This window comes from Cynocephalus volans, chromosome 5 (genome assembly GCF_027409185.1).
Source record: "Cynocephalus volans isolate mCynVol1 chromosome 5, mCynVol1.pri, whole genome shotgun sequence".
In the NCBI taxonomy this organism is placed as follows: domain Eukaryota; kingdom Metazoa; phylum Chordata; class Mammalia; order Dermoptera; family Cynocephalidae; genus Cynocephalus; species Cynocephalus volans.
The window spans coordinates 15597252-15619053 of record NC_084464.1 but is presented as its reverse complement, the minus strand read 5'-3'; the positions used below and the strand labels follow the sequence as shown (position 1 = coordinate 15619053).

Below are 21802 nucleotides of genomic sequence, written 5' to 3'. Positions count from 1 at the left end.
AGATATGACACCAAAAGAATAAGCAACCAGAAAAAATAAAGAAATTGAATTTTATGAAAACTAAAATCTTTAGTGCTTTAGAGAACACCATCAAGAAAGTAAAAGACAGCCCAGAGAGGGGAGAATTTGCATAGCCATTTTGCTAAAGATAGACAAATGACCAACAATTTACATAAAAAGATTCTCAACATCATGAGTCATTAGGGAAATGCCAATCAAAACCATGATGAGATACCACTTCCTACCCGCTAGGACGGCTATAATAAAAAAAAAACAAAAATAACAAGTGTTGGCAAGAATGTGAAGTTGAAACCTTGCATATTGCTGGTGGGAAAGTAAAATGGTGTGGCTGCTGTGGAAAACACTTTGGCAGTTCCTCAGAGAATTAAACATAGAGTTACCATGTGACCCAGCGACTTCACTCCTATGTATATACCCAAAAGAAATGAAAACACGCATTCACATAAAAAACTTAATACATGAATGTTCGTAGCAGCATGATTCACAGTAGCCCCAAAGTGGAAACAGTCCAAGTATACAACTGATGAATTGATAAATAAAATGTGGTTTATTCATGAAATGAAATATTATTTATCTATAAAAAGGAATGAGGTGTTGACGCATGCTAAAACATGGATGAACCTTGTAAACATGCTAAGTGAAGGAAGCCTGACACAAAAGGTCACATATTGTATGATTTCATTTCTATGAAATTTCCACAATAGGCAAATCCATGGAGACAGAAAGTGGGTTAGTAGTTGCTCGGGGCTGGAGACATGGGGGGTGACTTCTAATAGGTATGGGGTTACTTTTTGGGGTGATGAAAGTGTTCTAGAATTTGATAATAATGATGGTTGTACAGCACTGTGAAGATTTTAAAAACTACTGAATTGTGCACTTTAGAAGAGTAAATTTTGTGGTATGTGAATTATATTCCAATAAGAAAGTTACAAAAAAGAGTAGGCTCTGGTGTCAGCCTCCTTGGGTTTGTAATTCAGGCTGTGCTATGTACTGGCTGGAACCTTGGTGAGGTTATTGTGCCTCAGTTTCTTCATCTCTAAATGTAATAATAGTAATTAGCTTATCAAACTGTTAAAAGGATTACATGTCACCACTTAGGTTCAGGGCCTGATGCAAAGAAAGTACATCATCAATCTGAGCTATTTTTATTCTTTGGAAGTAGCAAATAGCTTTTTCAATCCCTTTTCAACACTCTGGTGTACATTCAACATATGTGTTCTTAGTCCTCTAATGTTAGATCTCATGGTCTAGCTCCAGGTGATTTTCCAGAAAAACAATTTGGCCAAAAATGTGATTAATGAAATAATGTTTGAAAGTAAACATCTTTGATAACTGTTCAGAATTGGTAACTTGGATGCATCCTGGGGTAAGTTTTATAAGCTCTTAAACATTAGCCGTCTGGTCTATATTCCGAATTTTTCTTCTATACTCTTTTATTTGGAATTCATTTCAGATCATTTTCAGACAGTGATTAAAACTGAAGATAATTTAATAGTATAAAAGTCCAACTGGTTGGAACATACAGAAAAGAACACCTAAAATAACATAAAGATGGAACAGTCTAAATTTCAAAAGTACACCAGCAATATGTAAACCACCACGGGCACTGAGGGCGCAATGAGAATCAGGTATACATGCTAGCTAGGGCAGGCTTCCCATGTGGAAGCTGGTTAATTTCTCCTCTAAAATTGGGATTGAAAGAGCTTTGTTTACTGAATAATACTACCTATTGCAACACAGAAGTTTTGTTTTTTGGGTTTTTTTTTTTTTTTTTTGCATTTAGAGTTAAACAAAACGAAACAGTAACAATTGTGCTCTTTACAAAAAGTATTGAAGGAAGGGATTTTAAAAAGTTTTTACTTTTTCTATTTTTAAGAACCAGATGCACTGAGGCTGGCTAAACAGTTACAAAAATTCACTGTGGTGCCTGGATTCCTGTTTCTTTTCTTCTTGGAGAGCAGATATTAAGCCACTTTGTAGGCAGCTAACCTATGTAAGTGAACAGATCAATCACAGGTGAGGTGAGCAGGTCTCCACCCAAAGCAAATGCCAGAAATTACCAAATGCTGGAGGAAAGGCCTGGCTGGAAGAACAGTGAAATTTATTTATAAAAATATAATTTTGGAGTTGGAAAGGTTCCTATAGCTTATTAAGACCAAGCTCTCAAATTTACATCTGAGAATATTAAGGCCCAAAGAAACTGAGCAACGTGCCTGAGGTCACCCAGCTAATTAGTGGCAGAGCTAATCATATTGCCCTCCGCAATGGAAAAAGAGGAAAAAAAAATATTTTAAATTAGTTTGACTTTGTTTAGTGTTTTTCCATTATGCCCTGAGGAAAAACAAGACAACACAAAACGTGTGATTTCTTTCTGCTTGGATCACTGTCTTGATTCTTAGATTGTCACAACTTTGAGCTGAAAGTGATAAATACAAATTAGCTAGTTCACAATTATTTTAAACAATTAAACCGAAAAAGCTGCTTTAACCAAACCTACTTAATTTTTAACGAAAAGGCAATAAAGGAAATAAAGCCTCTTGTTAATTCTTTTAGCACTCAGAATTTTTACAATTATCCTTCATATCATATAAAATGTTTAGTCCCCTGAGTTAGGCTGATTTCTACATCCTCCAGTTGGCCAGTTTGCTGGACTTTGAGAAGCAGGTGGGCCCACTGGTGGCCTCGGGGTCTGCACATGCTCAGCCCACCTCCACATCCGCAGCTATGGCCTGAACACGCTGCCACCTGCCTCATTTGGATTCCATTTTCCCGAGAGGAAACATTGCTCCGGGAATGTGTGCAGGAAGAAAGGACTGCACGAGGAAGGGTTAGAAGCTGGACAAAAAGCAGTCAGAGGGTCAGTGGGCAGGGAAGCTGTGGGTTCCAAGAGGGAATCTGGAAGACCATTGACTGTGGGATCCTCTAAAACTGGAAGAGCGAGGGGTGGGTTCACCTTAAGGACACAGAACTGGAATGGGACAGTGCCTGGAGGGTGGGAAGCGGGAGAGGTGGCAGTAGATGGATAACAGCAACCTGTCCCTTGTCCCCACACAGTCGTACCTCCATCTGTTCCCTGTGGATGCCAGCCTGGGGGCATCTGACCCTTCAGCGAGGTGGGGTAAAGAGCCAGGGGTTCTGATGTCACGTGGGAAGGAGCGGCAAAGGCTGGGCCCTGAGAGTAGGGATGAGTCTCAGTATTCAACTCCTGCAGTCTAATAACACATGATAACCCAGGACGGCATTCCATTCCTGCCTGCCTGGTCCTTGAAGCTCACCCTTATCTGGTTGTCTCATTTCAGCTCTTGGACCCTCCTTGACCTACTCCTGGGTTTTGTCTGTGGGTTAAGGACATTTCCCGGGCATTCCATCTTTGAACAGCACAGCCAGAAGGTTGCAGGGGATAGTGGCTTTGACTCCATGACCACTTCCCATGTGAGCAGCCTTGCTTCCCTGGGTTTAGGATGAAAATCCCCGCCCCCGCCCGTCTCTGTGATTCCCAGCTCACATTATAACCCACCTTATACCTTTTATAGCGTGTTCTAAGTGTGGCTGTCTTCCCCAGAGCACTGGAAGGAGCTCCTCAAGGGCAAGCGACCCTGACTAATTTCTCTCTGAATCCTCAGTGTCTTGTATTTGGACCCAGTAGTGCATAGTAAGGGTTTGTTGGATGATGAAATAATATTTATTCAGTTCAACGAGCATTTAAACACTTTTCCAACCAATACTATTTATTCAGTGCTAGCTCTATGCCCTGCATGCTGTTACATGCTAGCAAAACAAACAAAAATAAACTAGACCAGACACCGCTCCCCCATGGGGGGTGCATTCTGGTGGGGCCAGCCAAAGGGAGGGCACAGTTTTCTACCCAGAATCGTCAAATCCGACTATGCTTGCTCCAGCAAAAGGACACAGGGTATGCTTTCATTTAGGCATGAAGCCTCTCACTGAAACACCTTTCATGACCCTAATAAGTGCCATCATCCCTGTCTTTTAAAATTGTTTCCATTTCCACTGTGACCTTCATATAACGAGATAAGGAAATGGCGCTCCTGCAAGGTGCCACCAAAGTGTCACGCTTCCCCTGACTGTTTGTGTGCACCCAGGCACCCCCTCTGTGTGCCCTCGTCTTCCTGCCACTGTTTGGACCACAGCTGAATGCGGAGCCAGCATCTCTGTCAAGTGATTCATAGACAGCTTCCCCTAAGTTGTACGTAATTTAGAACTCACGAGCACACTGGGGACAGACGCCTTCAATTGCTCCTTCTAGGATATGTTACCTTGTATTTGCCTACACAGAATTTCATGTGATACCCTGCAGTGCCCTTCCAAGATCCCTCAGCACCCACCCCTCTCTGTTGGCACTGACAGTGTGTTCACCCTGTGCAGCCCCTGTGAGGGGAGGTGTTCTCAAGTCCCAACATGCAGGGGATTGGAGGTGGCAAACTAGGAGGCAGGAAACAAGCTGTCTGTCCTTGAGGGGCTGGGGTAATAGGGGAGAAGGGTCAGAGAAAGGGATGGAGTCCAGACTCTGTCACCTGGCTTTGGAGTGCACCGAGCAGAGAGCACCCTCTCATGCACTCCTGAACTCTACCTCTGAGCCTCTCTATGGGCTTTTCTGCTTTGGACATGCTGGCACTTGGCTGAGTGATGCAGGAGAGTGATGCAGGAGTGAGACCTATGAGGACAAATCAATTCATCACCAACTGTGGGCTGCTGGGACCTGAGTGTTGAGTAAATGGTGGAACACAAGAGAGAGAGGTGGTTCTCTTGGTTAGAGGGAAGGCAGGTGGGCCCTGAGAGCCTGGCCACACACAGACAGGAGCAAGGAGGCAGGCTGGGGTGGGTTTGTTTGATGAGAGCCTGCAGAGGGAGGTAAGTCTGGGGGATTGGGGAGGCCAATTGCTCCTGAGACACTTGCTAGGAAATTCATTAGGCCATGTGTTGTCAGCCTACCCTGCCCTGACCTTGCAGGGGTCAGGGGATCCAACAAATCATTCCCACCCTCACCTCAGCCTCGGTTAACCCTCAATACCATCCCTTCGTTCAGTCAGATGTCAGTCATCATATGTTGGAAACCTCCTCTGAGCCAAGCATGGGCAGAGAAGAGGAGCCCAGGGCAGTGGTCTGCAGCAGGGTGGGTGAGGGTCCCATACCAGGGAGCCTAGTTCCAGGGTGATGGGAAATTTGAAGAAGGCACTGAAGGAGCAGAGGGTGTTGGGGACAGGGAAAGAAATTCAGAGCAGGGAGCTGAAAGAGGAAAGGGTCGCCCAGAGCACAATCTATCGGCTTCACCATTTTGTATCAGTTCTGTTTAGGGCCTAGTGGGGTTATTTGTTGGGGTGCCCCATGGGGACTTAAGATGAGAGGTATTTGCATTAAGGTGCAGGGAGAAATAACTTTGAACTGCAACTGGTTACAGAGAATTGAGTGTGTGCGTGCGTGCGTGTGTGTGTGCGCACGTGTGTGTGTGCGTGTGTGCGTGTGTGTGTGCGTGCGTGTGTGTGTGTGTAAGGAAGAGATACATAGTGCAAAAGGCCAAATAATTCTCATTTTGCTGTTTTCCACTGTTACAAAGGGCTTTGGGGGAGGCTATTTTGGTCTATTTTTTGTCACCCCACACACACGCAGGGCTGCTGTACTGTAATTCCACGGGCTTATGTGGTTCTTTAAATTGCTGTTCGATTTACAGAGGTGAGGTTTTGTCTTGCCCATGCTCCCTAGCTCACTGTGGCTCAGCCTATACCCTTCAAGTGAGCACTTTGCTACTGTGAATAAACAATGATTTCCTCCTCTCAACCTTCTCAAATGAGCGTTTCCTGGTACTGGTGAATTAATACTGCCCTACGACCGTAATCTATTCCTGCAACACGGGAAAGTTCAGGCACTTCCAAATTTAATTTCTCCTAAAATGAGCTTATAACTTCCTACCATCCCATTTGGATGCTTTTACAACTGGCTGTGTTTTAACTTTATTACTTATAAAGAACAACTTTCTGAGACACATTTTTGGCTTGGAAATTCCACCTAGTTCAATGCTTGGCAACAGCTAAAAATATGCTGCAACTTCCTTTCCTATAGACCTTCTTAAATGTCCTTTCAATTTGGACTCTTTGGATCCCCCCGCTCCTTTTCAGTGTATTGATTTGGACTGAGGGGATCCCAAGAAACATGAGATTTCCTTGGGATCATAAACTCAGCTTGTGATGTAGCTGTTCAGGGCAGTGAAAGAACCACACGGTTGGTATTTGGAAGCAATTTCAGCTTTATTCCCATTTCTGTCTCTGAATGAATGAATGTCTACCTCTACAATCAAGGAGAACCTCTTTTTTACATTCAAATAGCAGCCCTATATTGCAGAGGTAAAGCAAAAGGTCACCTCCAATACCTCTTGCGCTTGCCTCCAATACCTCTGCCATCACCTGTAATGATAAGCTACTAAGATAGAAAGAAACTAGTGTAAAAACATATAGCGACTGAAACCATGGGCTTTTTTGGTGGTTGCTGTCATAATGGATGATTTTATTACTAGGAACCCAAGTTGTCTGTTCGGTAACACTTCTAATTCATTATCTAAAAAAAAAACCCCTTTGACAATCAGACATTTCTGTCTAAAGTATCAACTTGTCCTTAAAATAGAAGGAAAAACACATCAGACTGGGTCTGTCTTGTGGTCCATGTGTGAAGTCACTATAATTTGATATCAGCAAATACCCTTATAAATCAAACTCACCACACTGAATCCTTGGTGAGTTTGGAATTCACGTTCCCATCTTCTTCCAGGAAAAAGTCCATTTGCAAATTGGCATCATTATCATGGGCAGAGAAGTAATTTGTAACGACTCTTGCTGGTATTCCAAGGCATCGTAAAACTACGGGGAAAGAAGGACAGACCCCTATGAACACAGCGCCAACATTTAATAAATACATAGCAAAAACATCCCTTCTCACATGGGACTTTCTTCTTTCCCAACACGAAAAGCCCCTTTGGACATGTCCTCCAGTGGGCCATACTGAAGAAGGTGACTGTTCACCCCACAGGGGCTGCAGAGAGAAATCTCACCACATGACCCTTCAGAACTGCACTTGTTGCCAGATGAAGCCAACTGGGACAGAATCCAACAACACGGTTCTAATTGTTTAGTTTCTAATCATTTGATCATCAAAGTAGTATTACTATAGCCCGGTTAATGGGCCTATGTTCCTGAAATTAAAATTTGAAGAAAAGCAGCTAATGGGGAGTTGGGAATTTCCAGAGCAGGTGTTCAGTGGTGTTTGCTCTCCTGGTTGGAATTTGCTCTTGTGACACTCAGTGGAGGGTGTCACCACAGATTCATCTTAATTGTTAGATAATAAATTGCCTGGATGCATATCTTGCCATATGTACCTATTGATTAAACTTAATCCAAACGCCCTCCTGGCTCCCAGGACTCCAGACATCAGGGTTCATTGAAAATAATATGGCTGACAATTTCAAGATTAATGACTTGGCTTGCCTTTCTTTTCCCTTTCCCTTGGAATAGTTTAGCATTTTTAACCAAAGACTATCCACCACTTTCAATAGGGAAAACTGGAAAGTCCAAGCTTGGGTCCAGTAGAGACTCCAGTGTCCTTCTTCTTAAATGACTTGATCTTAACACCCAAGCAACAAGGATGGCAGCCACGCCTGGTCTCCCACTCCTGTCTTCCTCTGCCAATCCACGTCCACAGCCCCGGTTTGCTCACAGCCTTACCCATCACATGACTGGCGCTTTCGTTCTGCTCCTGGCTTAACACTAATTCCCCTGACCACAGAGCAAGACTTGTTCTAGTGTCTGCCTTGCTCACAATTTTAAGGGAGGCAAAGCTTGACTTTGGGGCACCTGTTCCTCTATCCCTCGAATCTCCACTGTGACCTTCCCCCAGTGTGTTTCTCTGCCTTTTCTTAATTTACCTCCAAAGCCTGTTTTCAGGCACAGATCTGGTGACCCTTTTAGGCATACACAAAAGGCATACATGGATGTAAAACGTTCACTGCTTTAAGTGGTTCTAAACCCAAAGAAATTACGTTGGGATAGTGAAATTGCAGGCGTGGGGAAGACTTGGGTCCTGTCTGTTTTCCTGCAATCATTTCACAAGTGTGGCTGTGTGTGGGGGGCAGCCTCTGCATCATCTTGGAGGGAGGTCTTTTTTTTTTTTTTAGCTCATCATGAAGTTCAGGCACCAGAGGCCAGCACTTCTAGGAGAGACTGATACTTTTGGCCTTTACTGCTTCCAGGAAATATGGATCCCTTTAGCCCTTGGGTATATTCAGATGGCTGAGAAAGTAATGTTACTCAGTTTGATAATATGGGAAAACAAGGCAAAGAAAACAAAACTCAAGTTTTTTCTACTTGGATCACTGACTAAGTCTTAGGTTGTTGCAATTTTGAGCCAACACTGATAGGTTTTATAATCATTTTTTTAAAAATGGCTTTCCTCCAGCCTCTAGCCTCCAGCCCTTCCTTTTTTTTTTTTAATTTAAAAAATGCTAACTATGTAAAACATTCTTTATTAATGAGCAGGCAGAAAGGACACGCGACTCGAGCTTAATGTTTCTCCAAGGCTGAAGAAATGACATGTGAATGAAAATCATTACCAGTGATGAAGATATAGTGAAATAAATGTATTTTTTAAAATAATCACTGAATTATCTGTAACATTGTCTGGACCTGGAGAGGCAAATGCCATTTTGAAAAATGATGCATGGGGCTGAGGAGAATAATTCTGTTCCCATATGTTTTCCTCTACAGATTGGATGTTGGATGGATTAGAAACCAGAAGAGAAGCTGGGGAGGTAAAGATTGCTTATTACATTCTGATATCTAATTGCTCAGGGGCATGGAGACTCACATGTAAAAATGGGGACAAGACAACCTGCCATCATCCCTTCCATAGGTGGTATAAAAAATTACGTGGATATATTTACAAAACTTCTCAATGATAAATAAGCAAATAAGCATATTCATGTGACTTCTCAATGACAAATAAGTAGTATGTATGTTTCCTTATTATTCATTATTTTAGTTTTTAGTATTTTAATCTTTGTAAATTGTAGTTACTGAAAGGAAAATGGTTTATCTTCTCTCCTACATCCTTACTTGGCCTGTGACCCTCCATTTCTCTGGGTGTTGAATGATGGATTATGTGGGAAATAACCCATCATTCTTTTTATAAAGATTCTGCAGTCAAAGAAAAACTATGAGCATATTTGGCCCAGCACAATTTAATTATGCATTAACTACATCCCAGAATACTCAGCCATAAATTCTATAGAGCCAACAGGGTCTGCTAAGTCTCTTTGCCAGGTTATAGATAAAGTGTATTAAAGTAAAATCTCCGCTACATTAAAAAAGATTACTCATTTGGATACTTACACGTGTTAAAGACACCAGCAAAAACCCAGCACTGGCCATAGCTGACTGGACTCCCAGAGCTGTGGTATTCCAATAGGATGTCAACACTTCCAGTCCAGGCTGATGGTGGGACTCCATAGGCATAGATATTGTCCCAGGATCCAACGATGACACCTTCATCATCTTTGGCATTAAGCTAAATGAGGCATGAGAAGTGAGAAGGCAGAAAGTTCACTCACGTGAGCCCTTTTCAGACTATGGCATCGGGCAAGCTAAGGCTTCCAGTGCTTTCCATATGCCATACACGGGGAAACCATTTCACTTCTGTTCAGTTTACCACTATGTTGTCAAAGAAAATAATGCAAAAACAAAGTGTGTGAGGGGAGAGCAAATAACCAAGCCTGCCTCTTCAATAGCATATTATTGTAGTGAGGTGAAGTTGAACAGCAGACAGAAAGAGGCATGACGTCTTCTCCACATGGTCAGGAGAAGATACACATGGGGCACCTGATCTGGGCCAGAACAGTGCTGGAGGTGGGTGTGAGGAAGAGAGGGGGACCTGCAAGTGAAAAAAACCTCAAGTAGGAATCTTGTCTCAGGGGTAAGAAAACTCAAAACTGACAGTTGAGAAATTAATGGTCTAATGGGTTTTGACTTTTATGACGAGTGGTGGAGTCTAATGGATTAAAAAATAGATATTGTCATAGGAACCATTAAGAATTAATATGAAAATAGATTCCCATGGATACCTTACAGAATTTTTTTAAATTTCATTAAAGAAGTATTTTCTTTATAATTGTTTAAAGTGATCAAAGTCTTACAGTCTTGTTAAGAGGTATTTCTACTCACATCAAGGACCTGGGATGTTGTGGTTTAAATATGAAGCAGAATATGGCAACCCTGAGTGTCTGGGCAAACCTTGCTATACACATTCAGGCTATAATCATCTAAGAGCAGCAGACCTAAAATGCAGGAACAAAAACTTCGTGTTTAGACAATAAAGCAAAGGCTGAGAAGTAACAGTTTTGAGGCATCCTGCCACTTTTTTTCTGGGCACTGCTGAATCTACCTCTCTCGGTATAACCTTCATCATATTTAATTATAGCCAGATCAGTCTGTGTGGGGAGCAGTGGGAGTTTTTCCAAAAACTGGTGTTACTTCAACAATTTTTACAGTTGACATGACAATGGTTTAGAGCCTTGCTACTCAAAGTGTGGTCTGTGGGCCACAGTATTGACATTCCTTGGAGTTGTTAGAAATGCAGAATCTCGGGCCCCTCTTCAGGTCTACAGAATGAGAATCTGCATTTTAATAAGCTCCCCAGGTAATCTGTGTACACTTTAGTTTGAAAAGCATTGACTTGGGTTACGCTGAAAAGACATTAGTAAGCAATGTGAAACGTGATCGATGCATGCATGTTTGGATTATGAAAACCATAGAGAAGTATTAAAATATAGTGAGTTTTATGTGTTTGCTGCTTCACCAACTAGCAGCTCAGCTTCAGCACCTGCCCAGACTCCTCTCTTTGAATTGCTGTGTTTAGCTGTCAAGGAGTCTGTCTTCCATCCTGACTCATGAGTTCATTGAGAATAGAGATAAAATCTATGTCTTTCTGAATCCTAGCGAGTGTGAGCAAAGAGTTGGTACTCAACAGTTGTTCAATAATCACTTATACATTCAACAAGCACATAGGCATTGTCCATCTCAAGAAGAACAAGACCTTTTTTTTCTGTGGAGAGATGGACAAGAAACCAATCAAGTGGAAGTGGAGGTTATTGGTATTAAGACAGAAAGATGTACAGGTAGAGTGGGGGCCCAAGGGAGGCAGCAACCAGTTGGGTAGAGGAAGACAGTGGTGGTGTTGTTGGGTGCTTAACAGAGAAGATGACATGAAAGCTAGGTTTTGAGGGGTTGAGGGCCAGGAAATGTCCTTTACATAATGGAAACAGTTGGAATAAATGCTTGGTGTCATAAAACAATATGGCAGGTTCAGGACCTGCTGGGAGCTTCGCATGGGTATCTAGTAAGCAGGCAATATTGAGTAAAATAGAAAAGTCTAAACCAAAAACCTAAGCAGTGCTAGCATCTTCTAATGTAAATGACAAACCCGCCACTGAAATGTGAGACTTACCCTAGCACCAAGTGGCTTTTTTCTGGGGAGCATTGTCTAGAAGATTGTTATTTAACTTGATTAAGACATACTACTTATATTTTTCCCCTTTGATTCTGTGTCCAGTCAGGTTAAAGTGAAGAAGAACTTTAGCAACTATCCAGTTAATTTGTTCAATGTAGGAAAAAAAAATTCTTTTGAGGTTTCTGAAAGACCTTGTTCAGGTAATTACAAACTCATGCCTTTAACATAAACTTTGACTTTAGCCTGTAGATCCAGGAAATGACTGGGGTGCAGCGAGGTTTACCCAACCGTTCTGGTTCTACTCATGATCAATAATTCTCCTTGCAGTTGAACTGGTTATTTAAAAATCTGCATCTATTATAATGAAGCCCAAAGAGTGTCTTGCTAGGCTATAACATGGCTTGGTCTTTGTGGGTAGATAGAGACAGCTTTGAACTCACATCACCAATCCTTTATCACTGAGAAGTAGAATAGGCTCTATGAATCTCAGAGGTAAATTTTCCTAAACTGTGGTTCTGATAGCTGATTTTCAAACAGATAGCCCTTAATCAGAAGGGTTATTTATAGCAAAAGTCTGAGCCCAATCAGTGGAGGGCAAGAGTAAGAAAAAAAAGCTCTCTCCTCTACAGGCCTTTTAATTGTTAATGCTGAGCTTGTTCCCCTGTTGCTAGATAAATCGCAACTCTCATTTATTAGCATTTGGCCAGATTAGCTATTGTTTTTTAATTAGAACATTGATTTCTGGGGAGCTCAGACACTGAAAGAAATAAGTCTTTAGTGACATATGTAAAGGGTTAAAGTAGCATCTCCCTTCCCAGACAATAAGAAATGTTTGGGGGACACTTCAAGGGCATGCTGGTTATTTTTCATCCTACAATTGTCTGTTTTAACACTCTATTGTGAACTCAGGTTTTTACTCAGGTGTTACTGGGTTTTACCAGTAGCAGAATGAAATGCCTTGGTCTTGGGTCACTGGTGGTCAAGTATGATCTCAGGACTATGGACAAGGAGTGTTATTCAACTTCATCAAGGTTGCACTAAACTGCCCTCCCACAATACCTACAGAATTGGAAAAATAAAAAACCAGCCCTCCCTCCCTTAGAAGTTACTATCAGCAACGTCAGTGGTATAATATAATGCAATAAACTTAAAAACTCAGTGTTCAGAAAAGATGAGGATTAGGGAGTGAAGCACAGAAGCAGTGTGGCTCAGCTCCTAACCCTAACCACTAGTTCTTCAGAAGCTTTACTGACAAGTCAACAGGATCCTGAGATTTCTCATGTATATTTCAAAATCTGGAAAGAAATAAACTGGATTGAAATGCTGGTCTTTTTCTTGTTCTATCCACTAGAATAATGGAAATGACTGCTATGGAGAAATGGGTGGAAAAAGGTATTTGCCTCAAAAGAGGTAGAGATTCTGGGACTCCAATGAGGAAAAGATGCAAAGCCTCCCATGAGAATGAGATGTGCCTTCAGTTAAGGGGGGGTGGGTTCTAAAATAAGACATTTAAAAGAACATGAAAAGAAAAAGCAGAGCCCAAGCATTCCAACCAAGATTGCCCGTCTCCTCAGTTAAAGTTATTTCCTTGCTCCTCTCTCTCTCAGGGCACTGAAGAGTAGGTAGAACAAAGCACATCTACCTCAACTGCAGATCAGAGGAGAAATCAGATCCTAGATGGAGAAGAGATTCAAGAGCTCATCTATTAGAGCAAATAAAATACCTGGAGAAGAGTGATGCAAGTATGAACACGTATAAAAGGAAAGGAAGCAGCATGGGAGAAGGGGAGGGATGGGTGGGACAGAGAGAAAGATCATTAAAAAATCATACATAGAACAAGACAAAAGTAAGAAGCATAAAGGATTTTTTTCACAATCTTCTAGGAGATCACAGACCTAAGAGAACAAATTATCATATTATTACAGAACTAATAATAAGTTATAAACTGCAAGAAACAGAATAGATGCTGCTAAAAATAAAATCATTCACATAAAAGGAAAGCTTGAGATAATAAAAAGTGCTGATGAACGGGCCGAGCCCGTGGCTCACTTGGGAGAGTGCAGCGCTGGGAGCGCAGCGACGCTCCCACCGCGGGTTCGGATCCTATATAGGAATGGCCGGTGCGCTCATGGGCTGAGTGCGGTGCAGATGACACCAAGCCAAGGGTTGCGATCCCCTTACCGGTCACGAAAAAGACAAAAAAAAAAAAAAAAAAAAAAAGTGCTGATGAAAAAGACAAAGAGATGAAGTTATTTAGAGAAGCTAATAGTTATGGAATACAAAGATGATACAACCTAAGGATAATTGGAATCCTTAGAATAGAGAATCCAATAAATAAAACAGAAGATATACTGATGATATAAGACAATTTTACTTAATTGAGGAAAAATTGAATTTATACATTGAAAAAACAATCTGTGGTCCAGGGTGATTTGATGCAGAATGCTCACTGCCTAGGAATTTTAATCAATTTGAACTTTAGGATGAAAACATAATTGTTCAGTCATCTTAGACAGAAAATGCACATTAGCAACAAGCAATAGAATTAGGCTGCTTTCAGACTTCCTCAGTGGCAAAGTATCATTCAGGCCAATCAATATTTACATAGTCTTGAAAGAAAGAAAGGCTGACTCAAGAATTTCATGCACAGCTAAGATGTGGTACAAGTATAAAGGCAACCAGAACACATTTTCAAACATGAAAGATCTCAGAGGATGTAGCAGCCATCATAACCAAACTACTTGATAAGTGATTAAAGGCTGAATCAAACAAGGAATCCAGGAACAGAGACTCTATGGGAGAAGATTCACTGTTGTGAAAAAATGCATGTAAGTACCTTTGTGAGTTATAGTAACAGAATGAATTTCAAAACTTGATAATGTAAAAACAATAATCACTCTAAGAAAAAATTAGACATGAGTGAGAAAAGAGAGGAAGAATAAAAATTTTAATATGTTGGTCTCTCATAAGTAATTGACACCATCTAAAATTAAACATAATTTAAAATATAGAACTACTTAATTCTTTTAATGGCTTTCATAAGTTTTTAATAACCTTAGAGGGATTCGGTTTTTTCTTCTATTAAAGTAAAATTTAACAAAATTAACTAGAATTTGAGTATAATTAAATGTAATTTAAATTTAAATAAGATGACACAATTTGGCATAAATACGAACAGATCAATGGGACACAATAGGGAACACAGAAATAAACCCACACAAATATCGTTAACTAATTTTTGAGAAAGTTGCAAAGGCAATTTCATGGATGATCTTTTCAAAAAATGGGAATGGAACAGTTGGATAGTCATATGTAAAAAAAAGGAACTTTGATTCATATCTTTGCACTGCATATAAAAGTTAACTCAAAATGTATCATAGACCTAAACATAAAACCTAAAGCTATAAAACTTCTAGAAGACAACATAGGAGAAAATTGTGTGAGCTGGAGTTAGGCAAAGATTCCTTAGATACAAGGAAAGATTCCTTAGATATATATTTTTTATGGATCACACTAAAAGTCACACACACTTTTGGTGTGATCCATAAAAAAAATTATAAATGGACTCCATCAAAATTAAGAACTTTTGCTCTTTGAAAGGCACTGTGAAGAGAATAAAAAGATAAGTCCAGAGTGGAAGAAAGTATTTGTAAGTAGTGTATCCAGTAAATGACTTGTACCCAGAATATGTAAAGACCACTTGAAACTGGACAATAAGAAAACAAACAATTTCAAAACATGAGGAAAATATCTGAACAGATATCGCATCAAAGAAGACACATGGGTGGCCAATAAACCAACAAAACATGCTGAACATCATTAGTCATTAAGAAAATGCAAATTAAAGTCACAATGAGATAATACTACACACCTATTAGAAAGTCTAAAATTAAAAAGACTGATTATATCAAGCACTGGGGAGGAGAGCCAACACTTGGGGATTTTTTATACTGCCAGTGGGTATATGAAATGGCACAACTACCTTGGAAAACAGTCTGGCAGTTTCTTAAAAATTAAACATCTATCTACCATATGATCTAGCATCCCTCTCCTAGGTATTTACCTAAGAGAAATTGAAGCTTATGTCTATACAAAGACTTTTGCACGAATGTTCCTAGCTTGATTTGTAAGAGGCAAAAACTGGAAACAGCCCAAATGTCCATCCATAAGTAAATGAATACATAAAGAAACAGTGATTCATCCACACAATGGAATACTATTCAACAATAGAAAGGAATAAACTAGCGATACAAGGAACAGCATGGAAGAATAAAAGAAGCCAAGATTTCATACTTTATAATCACATTTATGAAAAATTTTAGAAAACACAAATCAATTTATAGTGACAGAAAGCAGAGCAGTGATTGCCTGGGGATGGTAGACAAAGAAGGGAGTGGTTGAGGGGAGAAATTACAGAGGAAACCTTGGAAGATGGTGGATACATTAATTATTCTGATTTGGGGGATGGTTTCATGGGTCCATATTCATGTCAAAATTATCAAATTGTACACTTTACATATGTACATTTTATTGTCAACTATCTCAAAGTTATAAAAGGTAAATGTAATATTTTAAAATTAAATTAGCATCTATAGTTATAAATACTGTTTATAATTTTAAAACTATATTTATCTACTTAACCAATATACATTTAGTTAGAATGATGTAATAAGATATTAATAATGATTATTTCTTGGTGATGAAATTTGAGGACTTTTCTCTTTTTTCTCTTTATTTTTAATTGACAAATAATAATTGTGTATATTTATGGGGTACAATGTGATGTTTTTTGATCTATGTGTACATTGCAGAAAGAGTACATCAAGTTAATTAACACATCCATCACCTCACCTACTTATTTTTTTGTGGCAAGAATGTTAAAAATCTATTCTTTCAGCAATTTTGAAATATAGAATACATTGTTATTAACTGTGGTCACCAGGCAGTGCAATGGAACACTAAAACTTATTCCTCCAGTCTGACTGACTGAAACTTTGTATCCTTTGACCAACATCTCTACTTTCCCCATCTCTCCCCTCAGCCTTTGGTAACCACCTTTCTGCTCTCTGTTTTATGAAAGCAACTTTTTTAGATTCCATATATAAGTGAGATTATGTGGTATTGGTCTACCTGTGCTTGGCTTATCTCACTTAACATAATGTCCTTCTTATCTCACACAATATCTAAACTCAACTCAAAATGGATAAAAGACATAAGCCTAAAACTATAAAACTACTAGAAGAAAACCGAGGGGAAAATTTCCACGACATGGAGCAATGATTTCCTGGATAGGACACCAAAGCACAGGCAACAGAAGCAAAAATAGACAAATGAGATTGCATCAAACTCAAAAACTTCTGCACAGCAAAGAAAACAACGAACAGAGTGAAGAGACAACCCATGGATTGGGTGAAGGTATTTGCAAGCCATACACCTGATAAGGGACTAATATTTAAAATATATAAGGAAATCAAACAACTCAATTGCATGAAAACAAATAATCTGATTTAAAAATGGGCAATGGATCTGAACCAACATTTCTCAAAAGTTATGAATGGCCAATGGATATACGAAAAAATGCTCAATCTCTATCAGAGAAATGCAAATTAAAGCCATAATGAGATATCACCTCACAGCTGATAGAATGGCTGTTATCGAAAAGATGAATGATAATGTTGGCAAGAATGTGGAGAAAGGGGAACTCATATACTGCTAATGGGAATGTTAATTAGTACAGCTATTTTGGAAAATCTTATGAAAGTTCCTCAAAAACCTAAAAATAGAATTACCATATAATCCAGCAATCCCACTCCTGGGTGTATATCCAAAGAAATTTAAATGAGTATGTCGAACAGATATCTGCCCTCCCATGTTCCTTTTAGCATTATTCACAATAGCCCAAAATTGGAGAAATCCTAAGTGTCCATCAGTGGATGAATGGATAAAGAAAATGTGATATATACACAATGAAATACAGCCTTAATAAAGAAGGAAATTCTAGGAAGTGTTTTTTAACTTTTATTTTAAAAATTTCCTGGATTGTCTAAATGCTTTTAAGAGATTACAATCATTTTTTTAACTAAAAAAAAAAAATCTTTTATAAAAGATACTAGAAACAGATATGCTGATATGCTCACCGTGTTTAATTCTTGCAGTGAGAATCCACATAATTATTATTTGCTGCTGCATAATTTTTTGAATGTTTAAAAATTCCCCAAATATTTACCATAGGGCAGAGAATAGTTAAAATTTCCTTTGTGTGTCAGAGAAGGTGCCCAGTGGGGTGAGCTACCTCTCTGATTTCAAGGCTTAGGTCCTCAGGGAGTGATTAAACAGGTTTTGTCCAAATGTGAGGAGGGGCAGAGGTGATCCTCTGAGGACTACAGAGGGAGGCCTGTGGACAACCAGGGGTTGAAGGAATGTGGGAAATGCACAGGAAACACAGTGTGTTTTGTGTAGGAGGCCCCTTGTAAACGGGGTGGCTGCAGGAGGACCAGCTGTACTTGGTTCTGAGGGAGCAGCTGCCAGCAGAGCAGTGTGCCCTGTCCTCAGGATTGGGCTCTGCAGTCATACTGGGTGGATCTTCACCCTAGCATCAGAACAAGTCCTGGGTTCCTTAAAGAAAAGGAAGAGCCTTAAAGTGGGGCCCATATGAGACTTCAGTCCAAGTTTGATCATGGGGGCTTGAGCAGATTTTAAGTTGATACTGACAAATAAAGAAGTGTGACATTTCTTGATTCTCTAATTTCCTGTAGCACAGACCTTTACATTTTGTTACTACTTTATTCTGCTTCTTTTTAAATATGTAAAGGTATTTTTTCTCCCATGTGCACCTTTTATATGGATATAATAAAGTAACTTTTCTCCATCATAAATCTATTAATTTTGCTAAATTTCATTGTTAAAAGTTATGTTCTCATAAAGGCTAGAATTTCTGTAACTCTTTTAGAAAACAGTTTTATACCTAATCTTGTCTGTAATAGTTTCTCAGAGACCACTGGATATAAATTTTGGGTGACATGACCTAGTCTCAAAGGCAAAGAGTTAAATTTGGGAAGGAGATGAATGATTCCTTGTAGAAGATTTTTTTGAGGTTTTGTGAACCACAAGTCCTCAGCTACAGTCTGTTGATGAAAATAGGTGGTCATGGTGGACATAGGTGGACATGGTGGACATAGGTGGACATGGTCTAGTGGATGTCAAAATTGTGCCCCCCCTGGCACTCCAGGGGATTTCAAAAGAACTTAGTAGTTACTTTGCTGGGCGGGGGCAGGAGGGGACTAAGTGTTCGGTGGTGGTGGCTACAGTCCCCACCTCTCTTCAGTAACAGCTGCTCTGCCTTTTCTCTTTTATGTGTGTGGGTTCAACTGAAATTTCTTTAAAAAAATAGTTCTAAAGAATAAAATCTGAAAACCTACTGGATATGTTTCTTGCGTCTGCCGTGCCATTTGCTAAGTTGTGTGGTAAGGATAGGAGGGGAGATGAGCTGAAGATGAAGTCCTCTTAGAGGTTATTTCATGGGCAGACATCCCAGCAAATGCACACAAGAGAAAGAAATAGGCAGTGGAAATTCTATCTTTTCCCTTGCCTGAGTTCTAATCCTTGATCCTTTCTGGGCCTTCACAGCACTTATAACAACCATAGTCACATACTTGATTGAAAGGAAAAGAAAACCATCCACCATCTCCTTGGCTTCCCATAGTGGTGGGAATCCCTACATTCTCAGACCGATGGGTTTTTGTATTTTATTTTTTAGAACTATTTTTTTAAAGTAGCAGTTGAACCCACACACATAAAAGAGAAAAAGCCGAGCAGCTGTTACTGAAGAGAGGTGGTGGCTGTAGCCCCCACCATCAAACACTGAAACAACAAGCTGTTTTCTGCCATGGGGCTATTGGAAATGTTATTCTCTCTTCCTGTAATACTCTTCCACACTCAAACCTCTTCTTTACCTGGTGAGTGCCCAGTGATTCATTAAATCTCAGCTGGCTTCACTCTGGAAGTCTTCACCTACCTCTTTGAATTCAATGTGCTTACTCAGTGCTCACAGAGTAACTCTGATTAGTACTATCCTCCTATTTATCACATTGCTTTGTGTCACTGATTGTCTTTGTTCCTGTGACCAGACTGGATGTTCCCAGAAGGAAGGAAGGCACCATGATGTTTTGACTCTGTATGACCCAAGGCTAGCATAGAGTGGGCACTCAGTAAGTTCTGTTGAACAAAAAGATGTGGTGTCACTGGAGGGTGGGACAATGGGTTAGTCAGAATACCAACAGATATTTTTGTTGAAATTGACAAGTTGATTCTAAAGTTCATAGAAAAATGCAGAGGGTCTAAAATAAGCAAAACAATATTGGAAAAGAAGAACAAATTTGGAGGACTACCCTATTTGAAGACTTACTATAGGAATCACATAATCAAGACAGTATAGTATTAGTGTATGGATAGACAAATAAATGAGTGGAACAGAATATAGAGTCCAGAAATAGATCCACACTTGTATAGTTGTCTGATTTTTAAAAAAGTTATGAAAGCAATTCAATGAGAGCATATGACAGTCTTTTCAACAAATGAAAGTCTTTGCAACAAATGAAAGCCTTTCCAACAGTCTTTCCAACAAATGGTGAAACAAATGGATACACTGGGAAAGAAATACACCTTGACTCCTACCTCACACCACACATAAAGATAACTCAACATGGATCATTGACCAAAATAAAAAAGCTCAAATTATAAAGCTTCAAAAAGAAAACATAGGAGAATATCTTTGTTACCTGTAAATATAACATATTTCCTAAGGAGGAATGTGAAATAAAAAAACAATTAAGAAATTGGACTTTATAATATTTAAAAACTTTTATTCCTTAAAATATGCCATTTGGAAAATGTAACTGTGAGCCATAGTCTGGAGACAAAATATTCTGTACACATATCTGACAAAGGACATGTTTTCAGAATATACATACAGCAACTACATTTCTGTAATAAAAATATAAACAATCCAATAAGAAAATAGGCAAATACTTGAAAAGATACCAAACCATAAAAAGATATATGAATGGCCAACATTAGTAAATGGAGAAATGAATACCAAAACACAGTGAGATATTATTATACACCCAATAGATTGGTTAAAATTCAGAAGGTTGAAAACATCAAGAATAGGTAAAGCTGTGGAAAAACTGGAACTCATACATTGTTGGCAGGAATATAAAATGGTAAAACCACTTTGGAAAACTGGTAGATTCTTATAAAGTTAGACATGTGCATAACCTATGATCTACACATGCCACCTTTAGCTATTTGTTCCAGACATATAATAACATGTTCACAAAAAGACTTGTACAAGAATGTTCACAGTAGCTTTACCCATAATAGTTCCAAACTGGAAACATCTCAAATGTCCATCAGCAGGTGAATGGATAAACAAACTGTGATATACAATATAATGAAATCCTGCTCAGTAATGGTAAAGAAAAAATAAAAGACACATGTAACAATTGATTGAGTAAAAAAGCCAGCCCCATACATACTCCTATTTACGTGAAGTTTAAACTGGCATACCTTTCTCAACACCTGGCAGAAGACAGGAATACAGACAGGGTCCTAGGCAGGAGCCATGGACAACCCGCACAGACCAGCAGAAGGCAGAAGCACGCCAAAAATGCCACTTCTGCACAGGTGGCCCACCACAGCCACAGCCATAGCTGCCACAAAAGGACCTCACCTCCAGAGTAGCAGCCACAGCCACCATGCAGGTAGCCCAACAGTCACCCAATTGCATTCACACAAGGAGAGTCACCAGCAGAGGCCAGAAAAAGAAAAGGACATTTCTCTCCTCCAAGCCCAATCTCAAGTAATAGAAGAAGCAAGTGCTCTACCAGATGACCAGACATCAATATAGAAATACTAGAAAAACAAAAATCCAAGAAAATAGAACACCACCAATAGAATACAGTAATTCCCAAATACCAGATCCAATAGAGCAGGAAATCCTTGAAATGACTGAAAAGGAATTCCAGCAACAATCTTCAGGAAACCCAGTGAGGTAGCTGAAGACTCAGTTCGACAACATGATAAAATGAGGAAGAAAACCAGGATACAAAAGAGGAAATTTACAAAGATATCAATACCTTAAAAGAGAATGTAGCAGACCTCATGGAACTAAAAGATTCACTCGACAAAATAAAAAACACAACCAAAAGTTTAAGAGCAGGCTAGAACAAGCAGAAGAAAGAATTTCTGATCTTGAAGATAGTCTTTTTGAAATAAC

At 39.5% G+C, this 21802-nt stretch overlaps 1 protein-coding gene across 1 annotated transcript in view; it reads right to left on the bottom strand.

Annotated features, from left to right (window-relative positions):
• The window catches only part of F13A1 (coagulation factor XIII A chain), a 165180-nt gene that overhangs the window by 59130 nt on the left and 84248 nt on the right, over positions 1 to 21802 (bottom strand). Inside the window, exons 6-7 of the mRNA XM_063097934.1 lie at positions 9414 to 9588; positions 6752 to 6890 (exon numbers count right to left, since the gene is read on the bottom strand). Coding sequence (XP_062954004.1) covers positions 6752 to 6890; positions 9414 to 9588 — 314 coding nt within the window. The remainder of the gene's footprint in view (positions 1 to 6751; positions 6891 to 9413; positions 9589 to 21802) is intronic.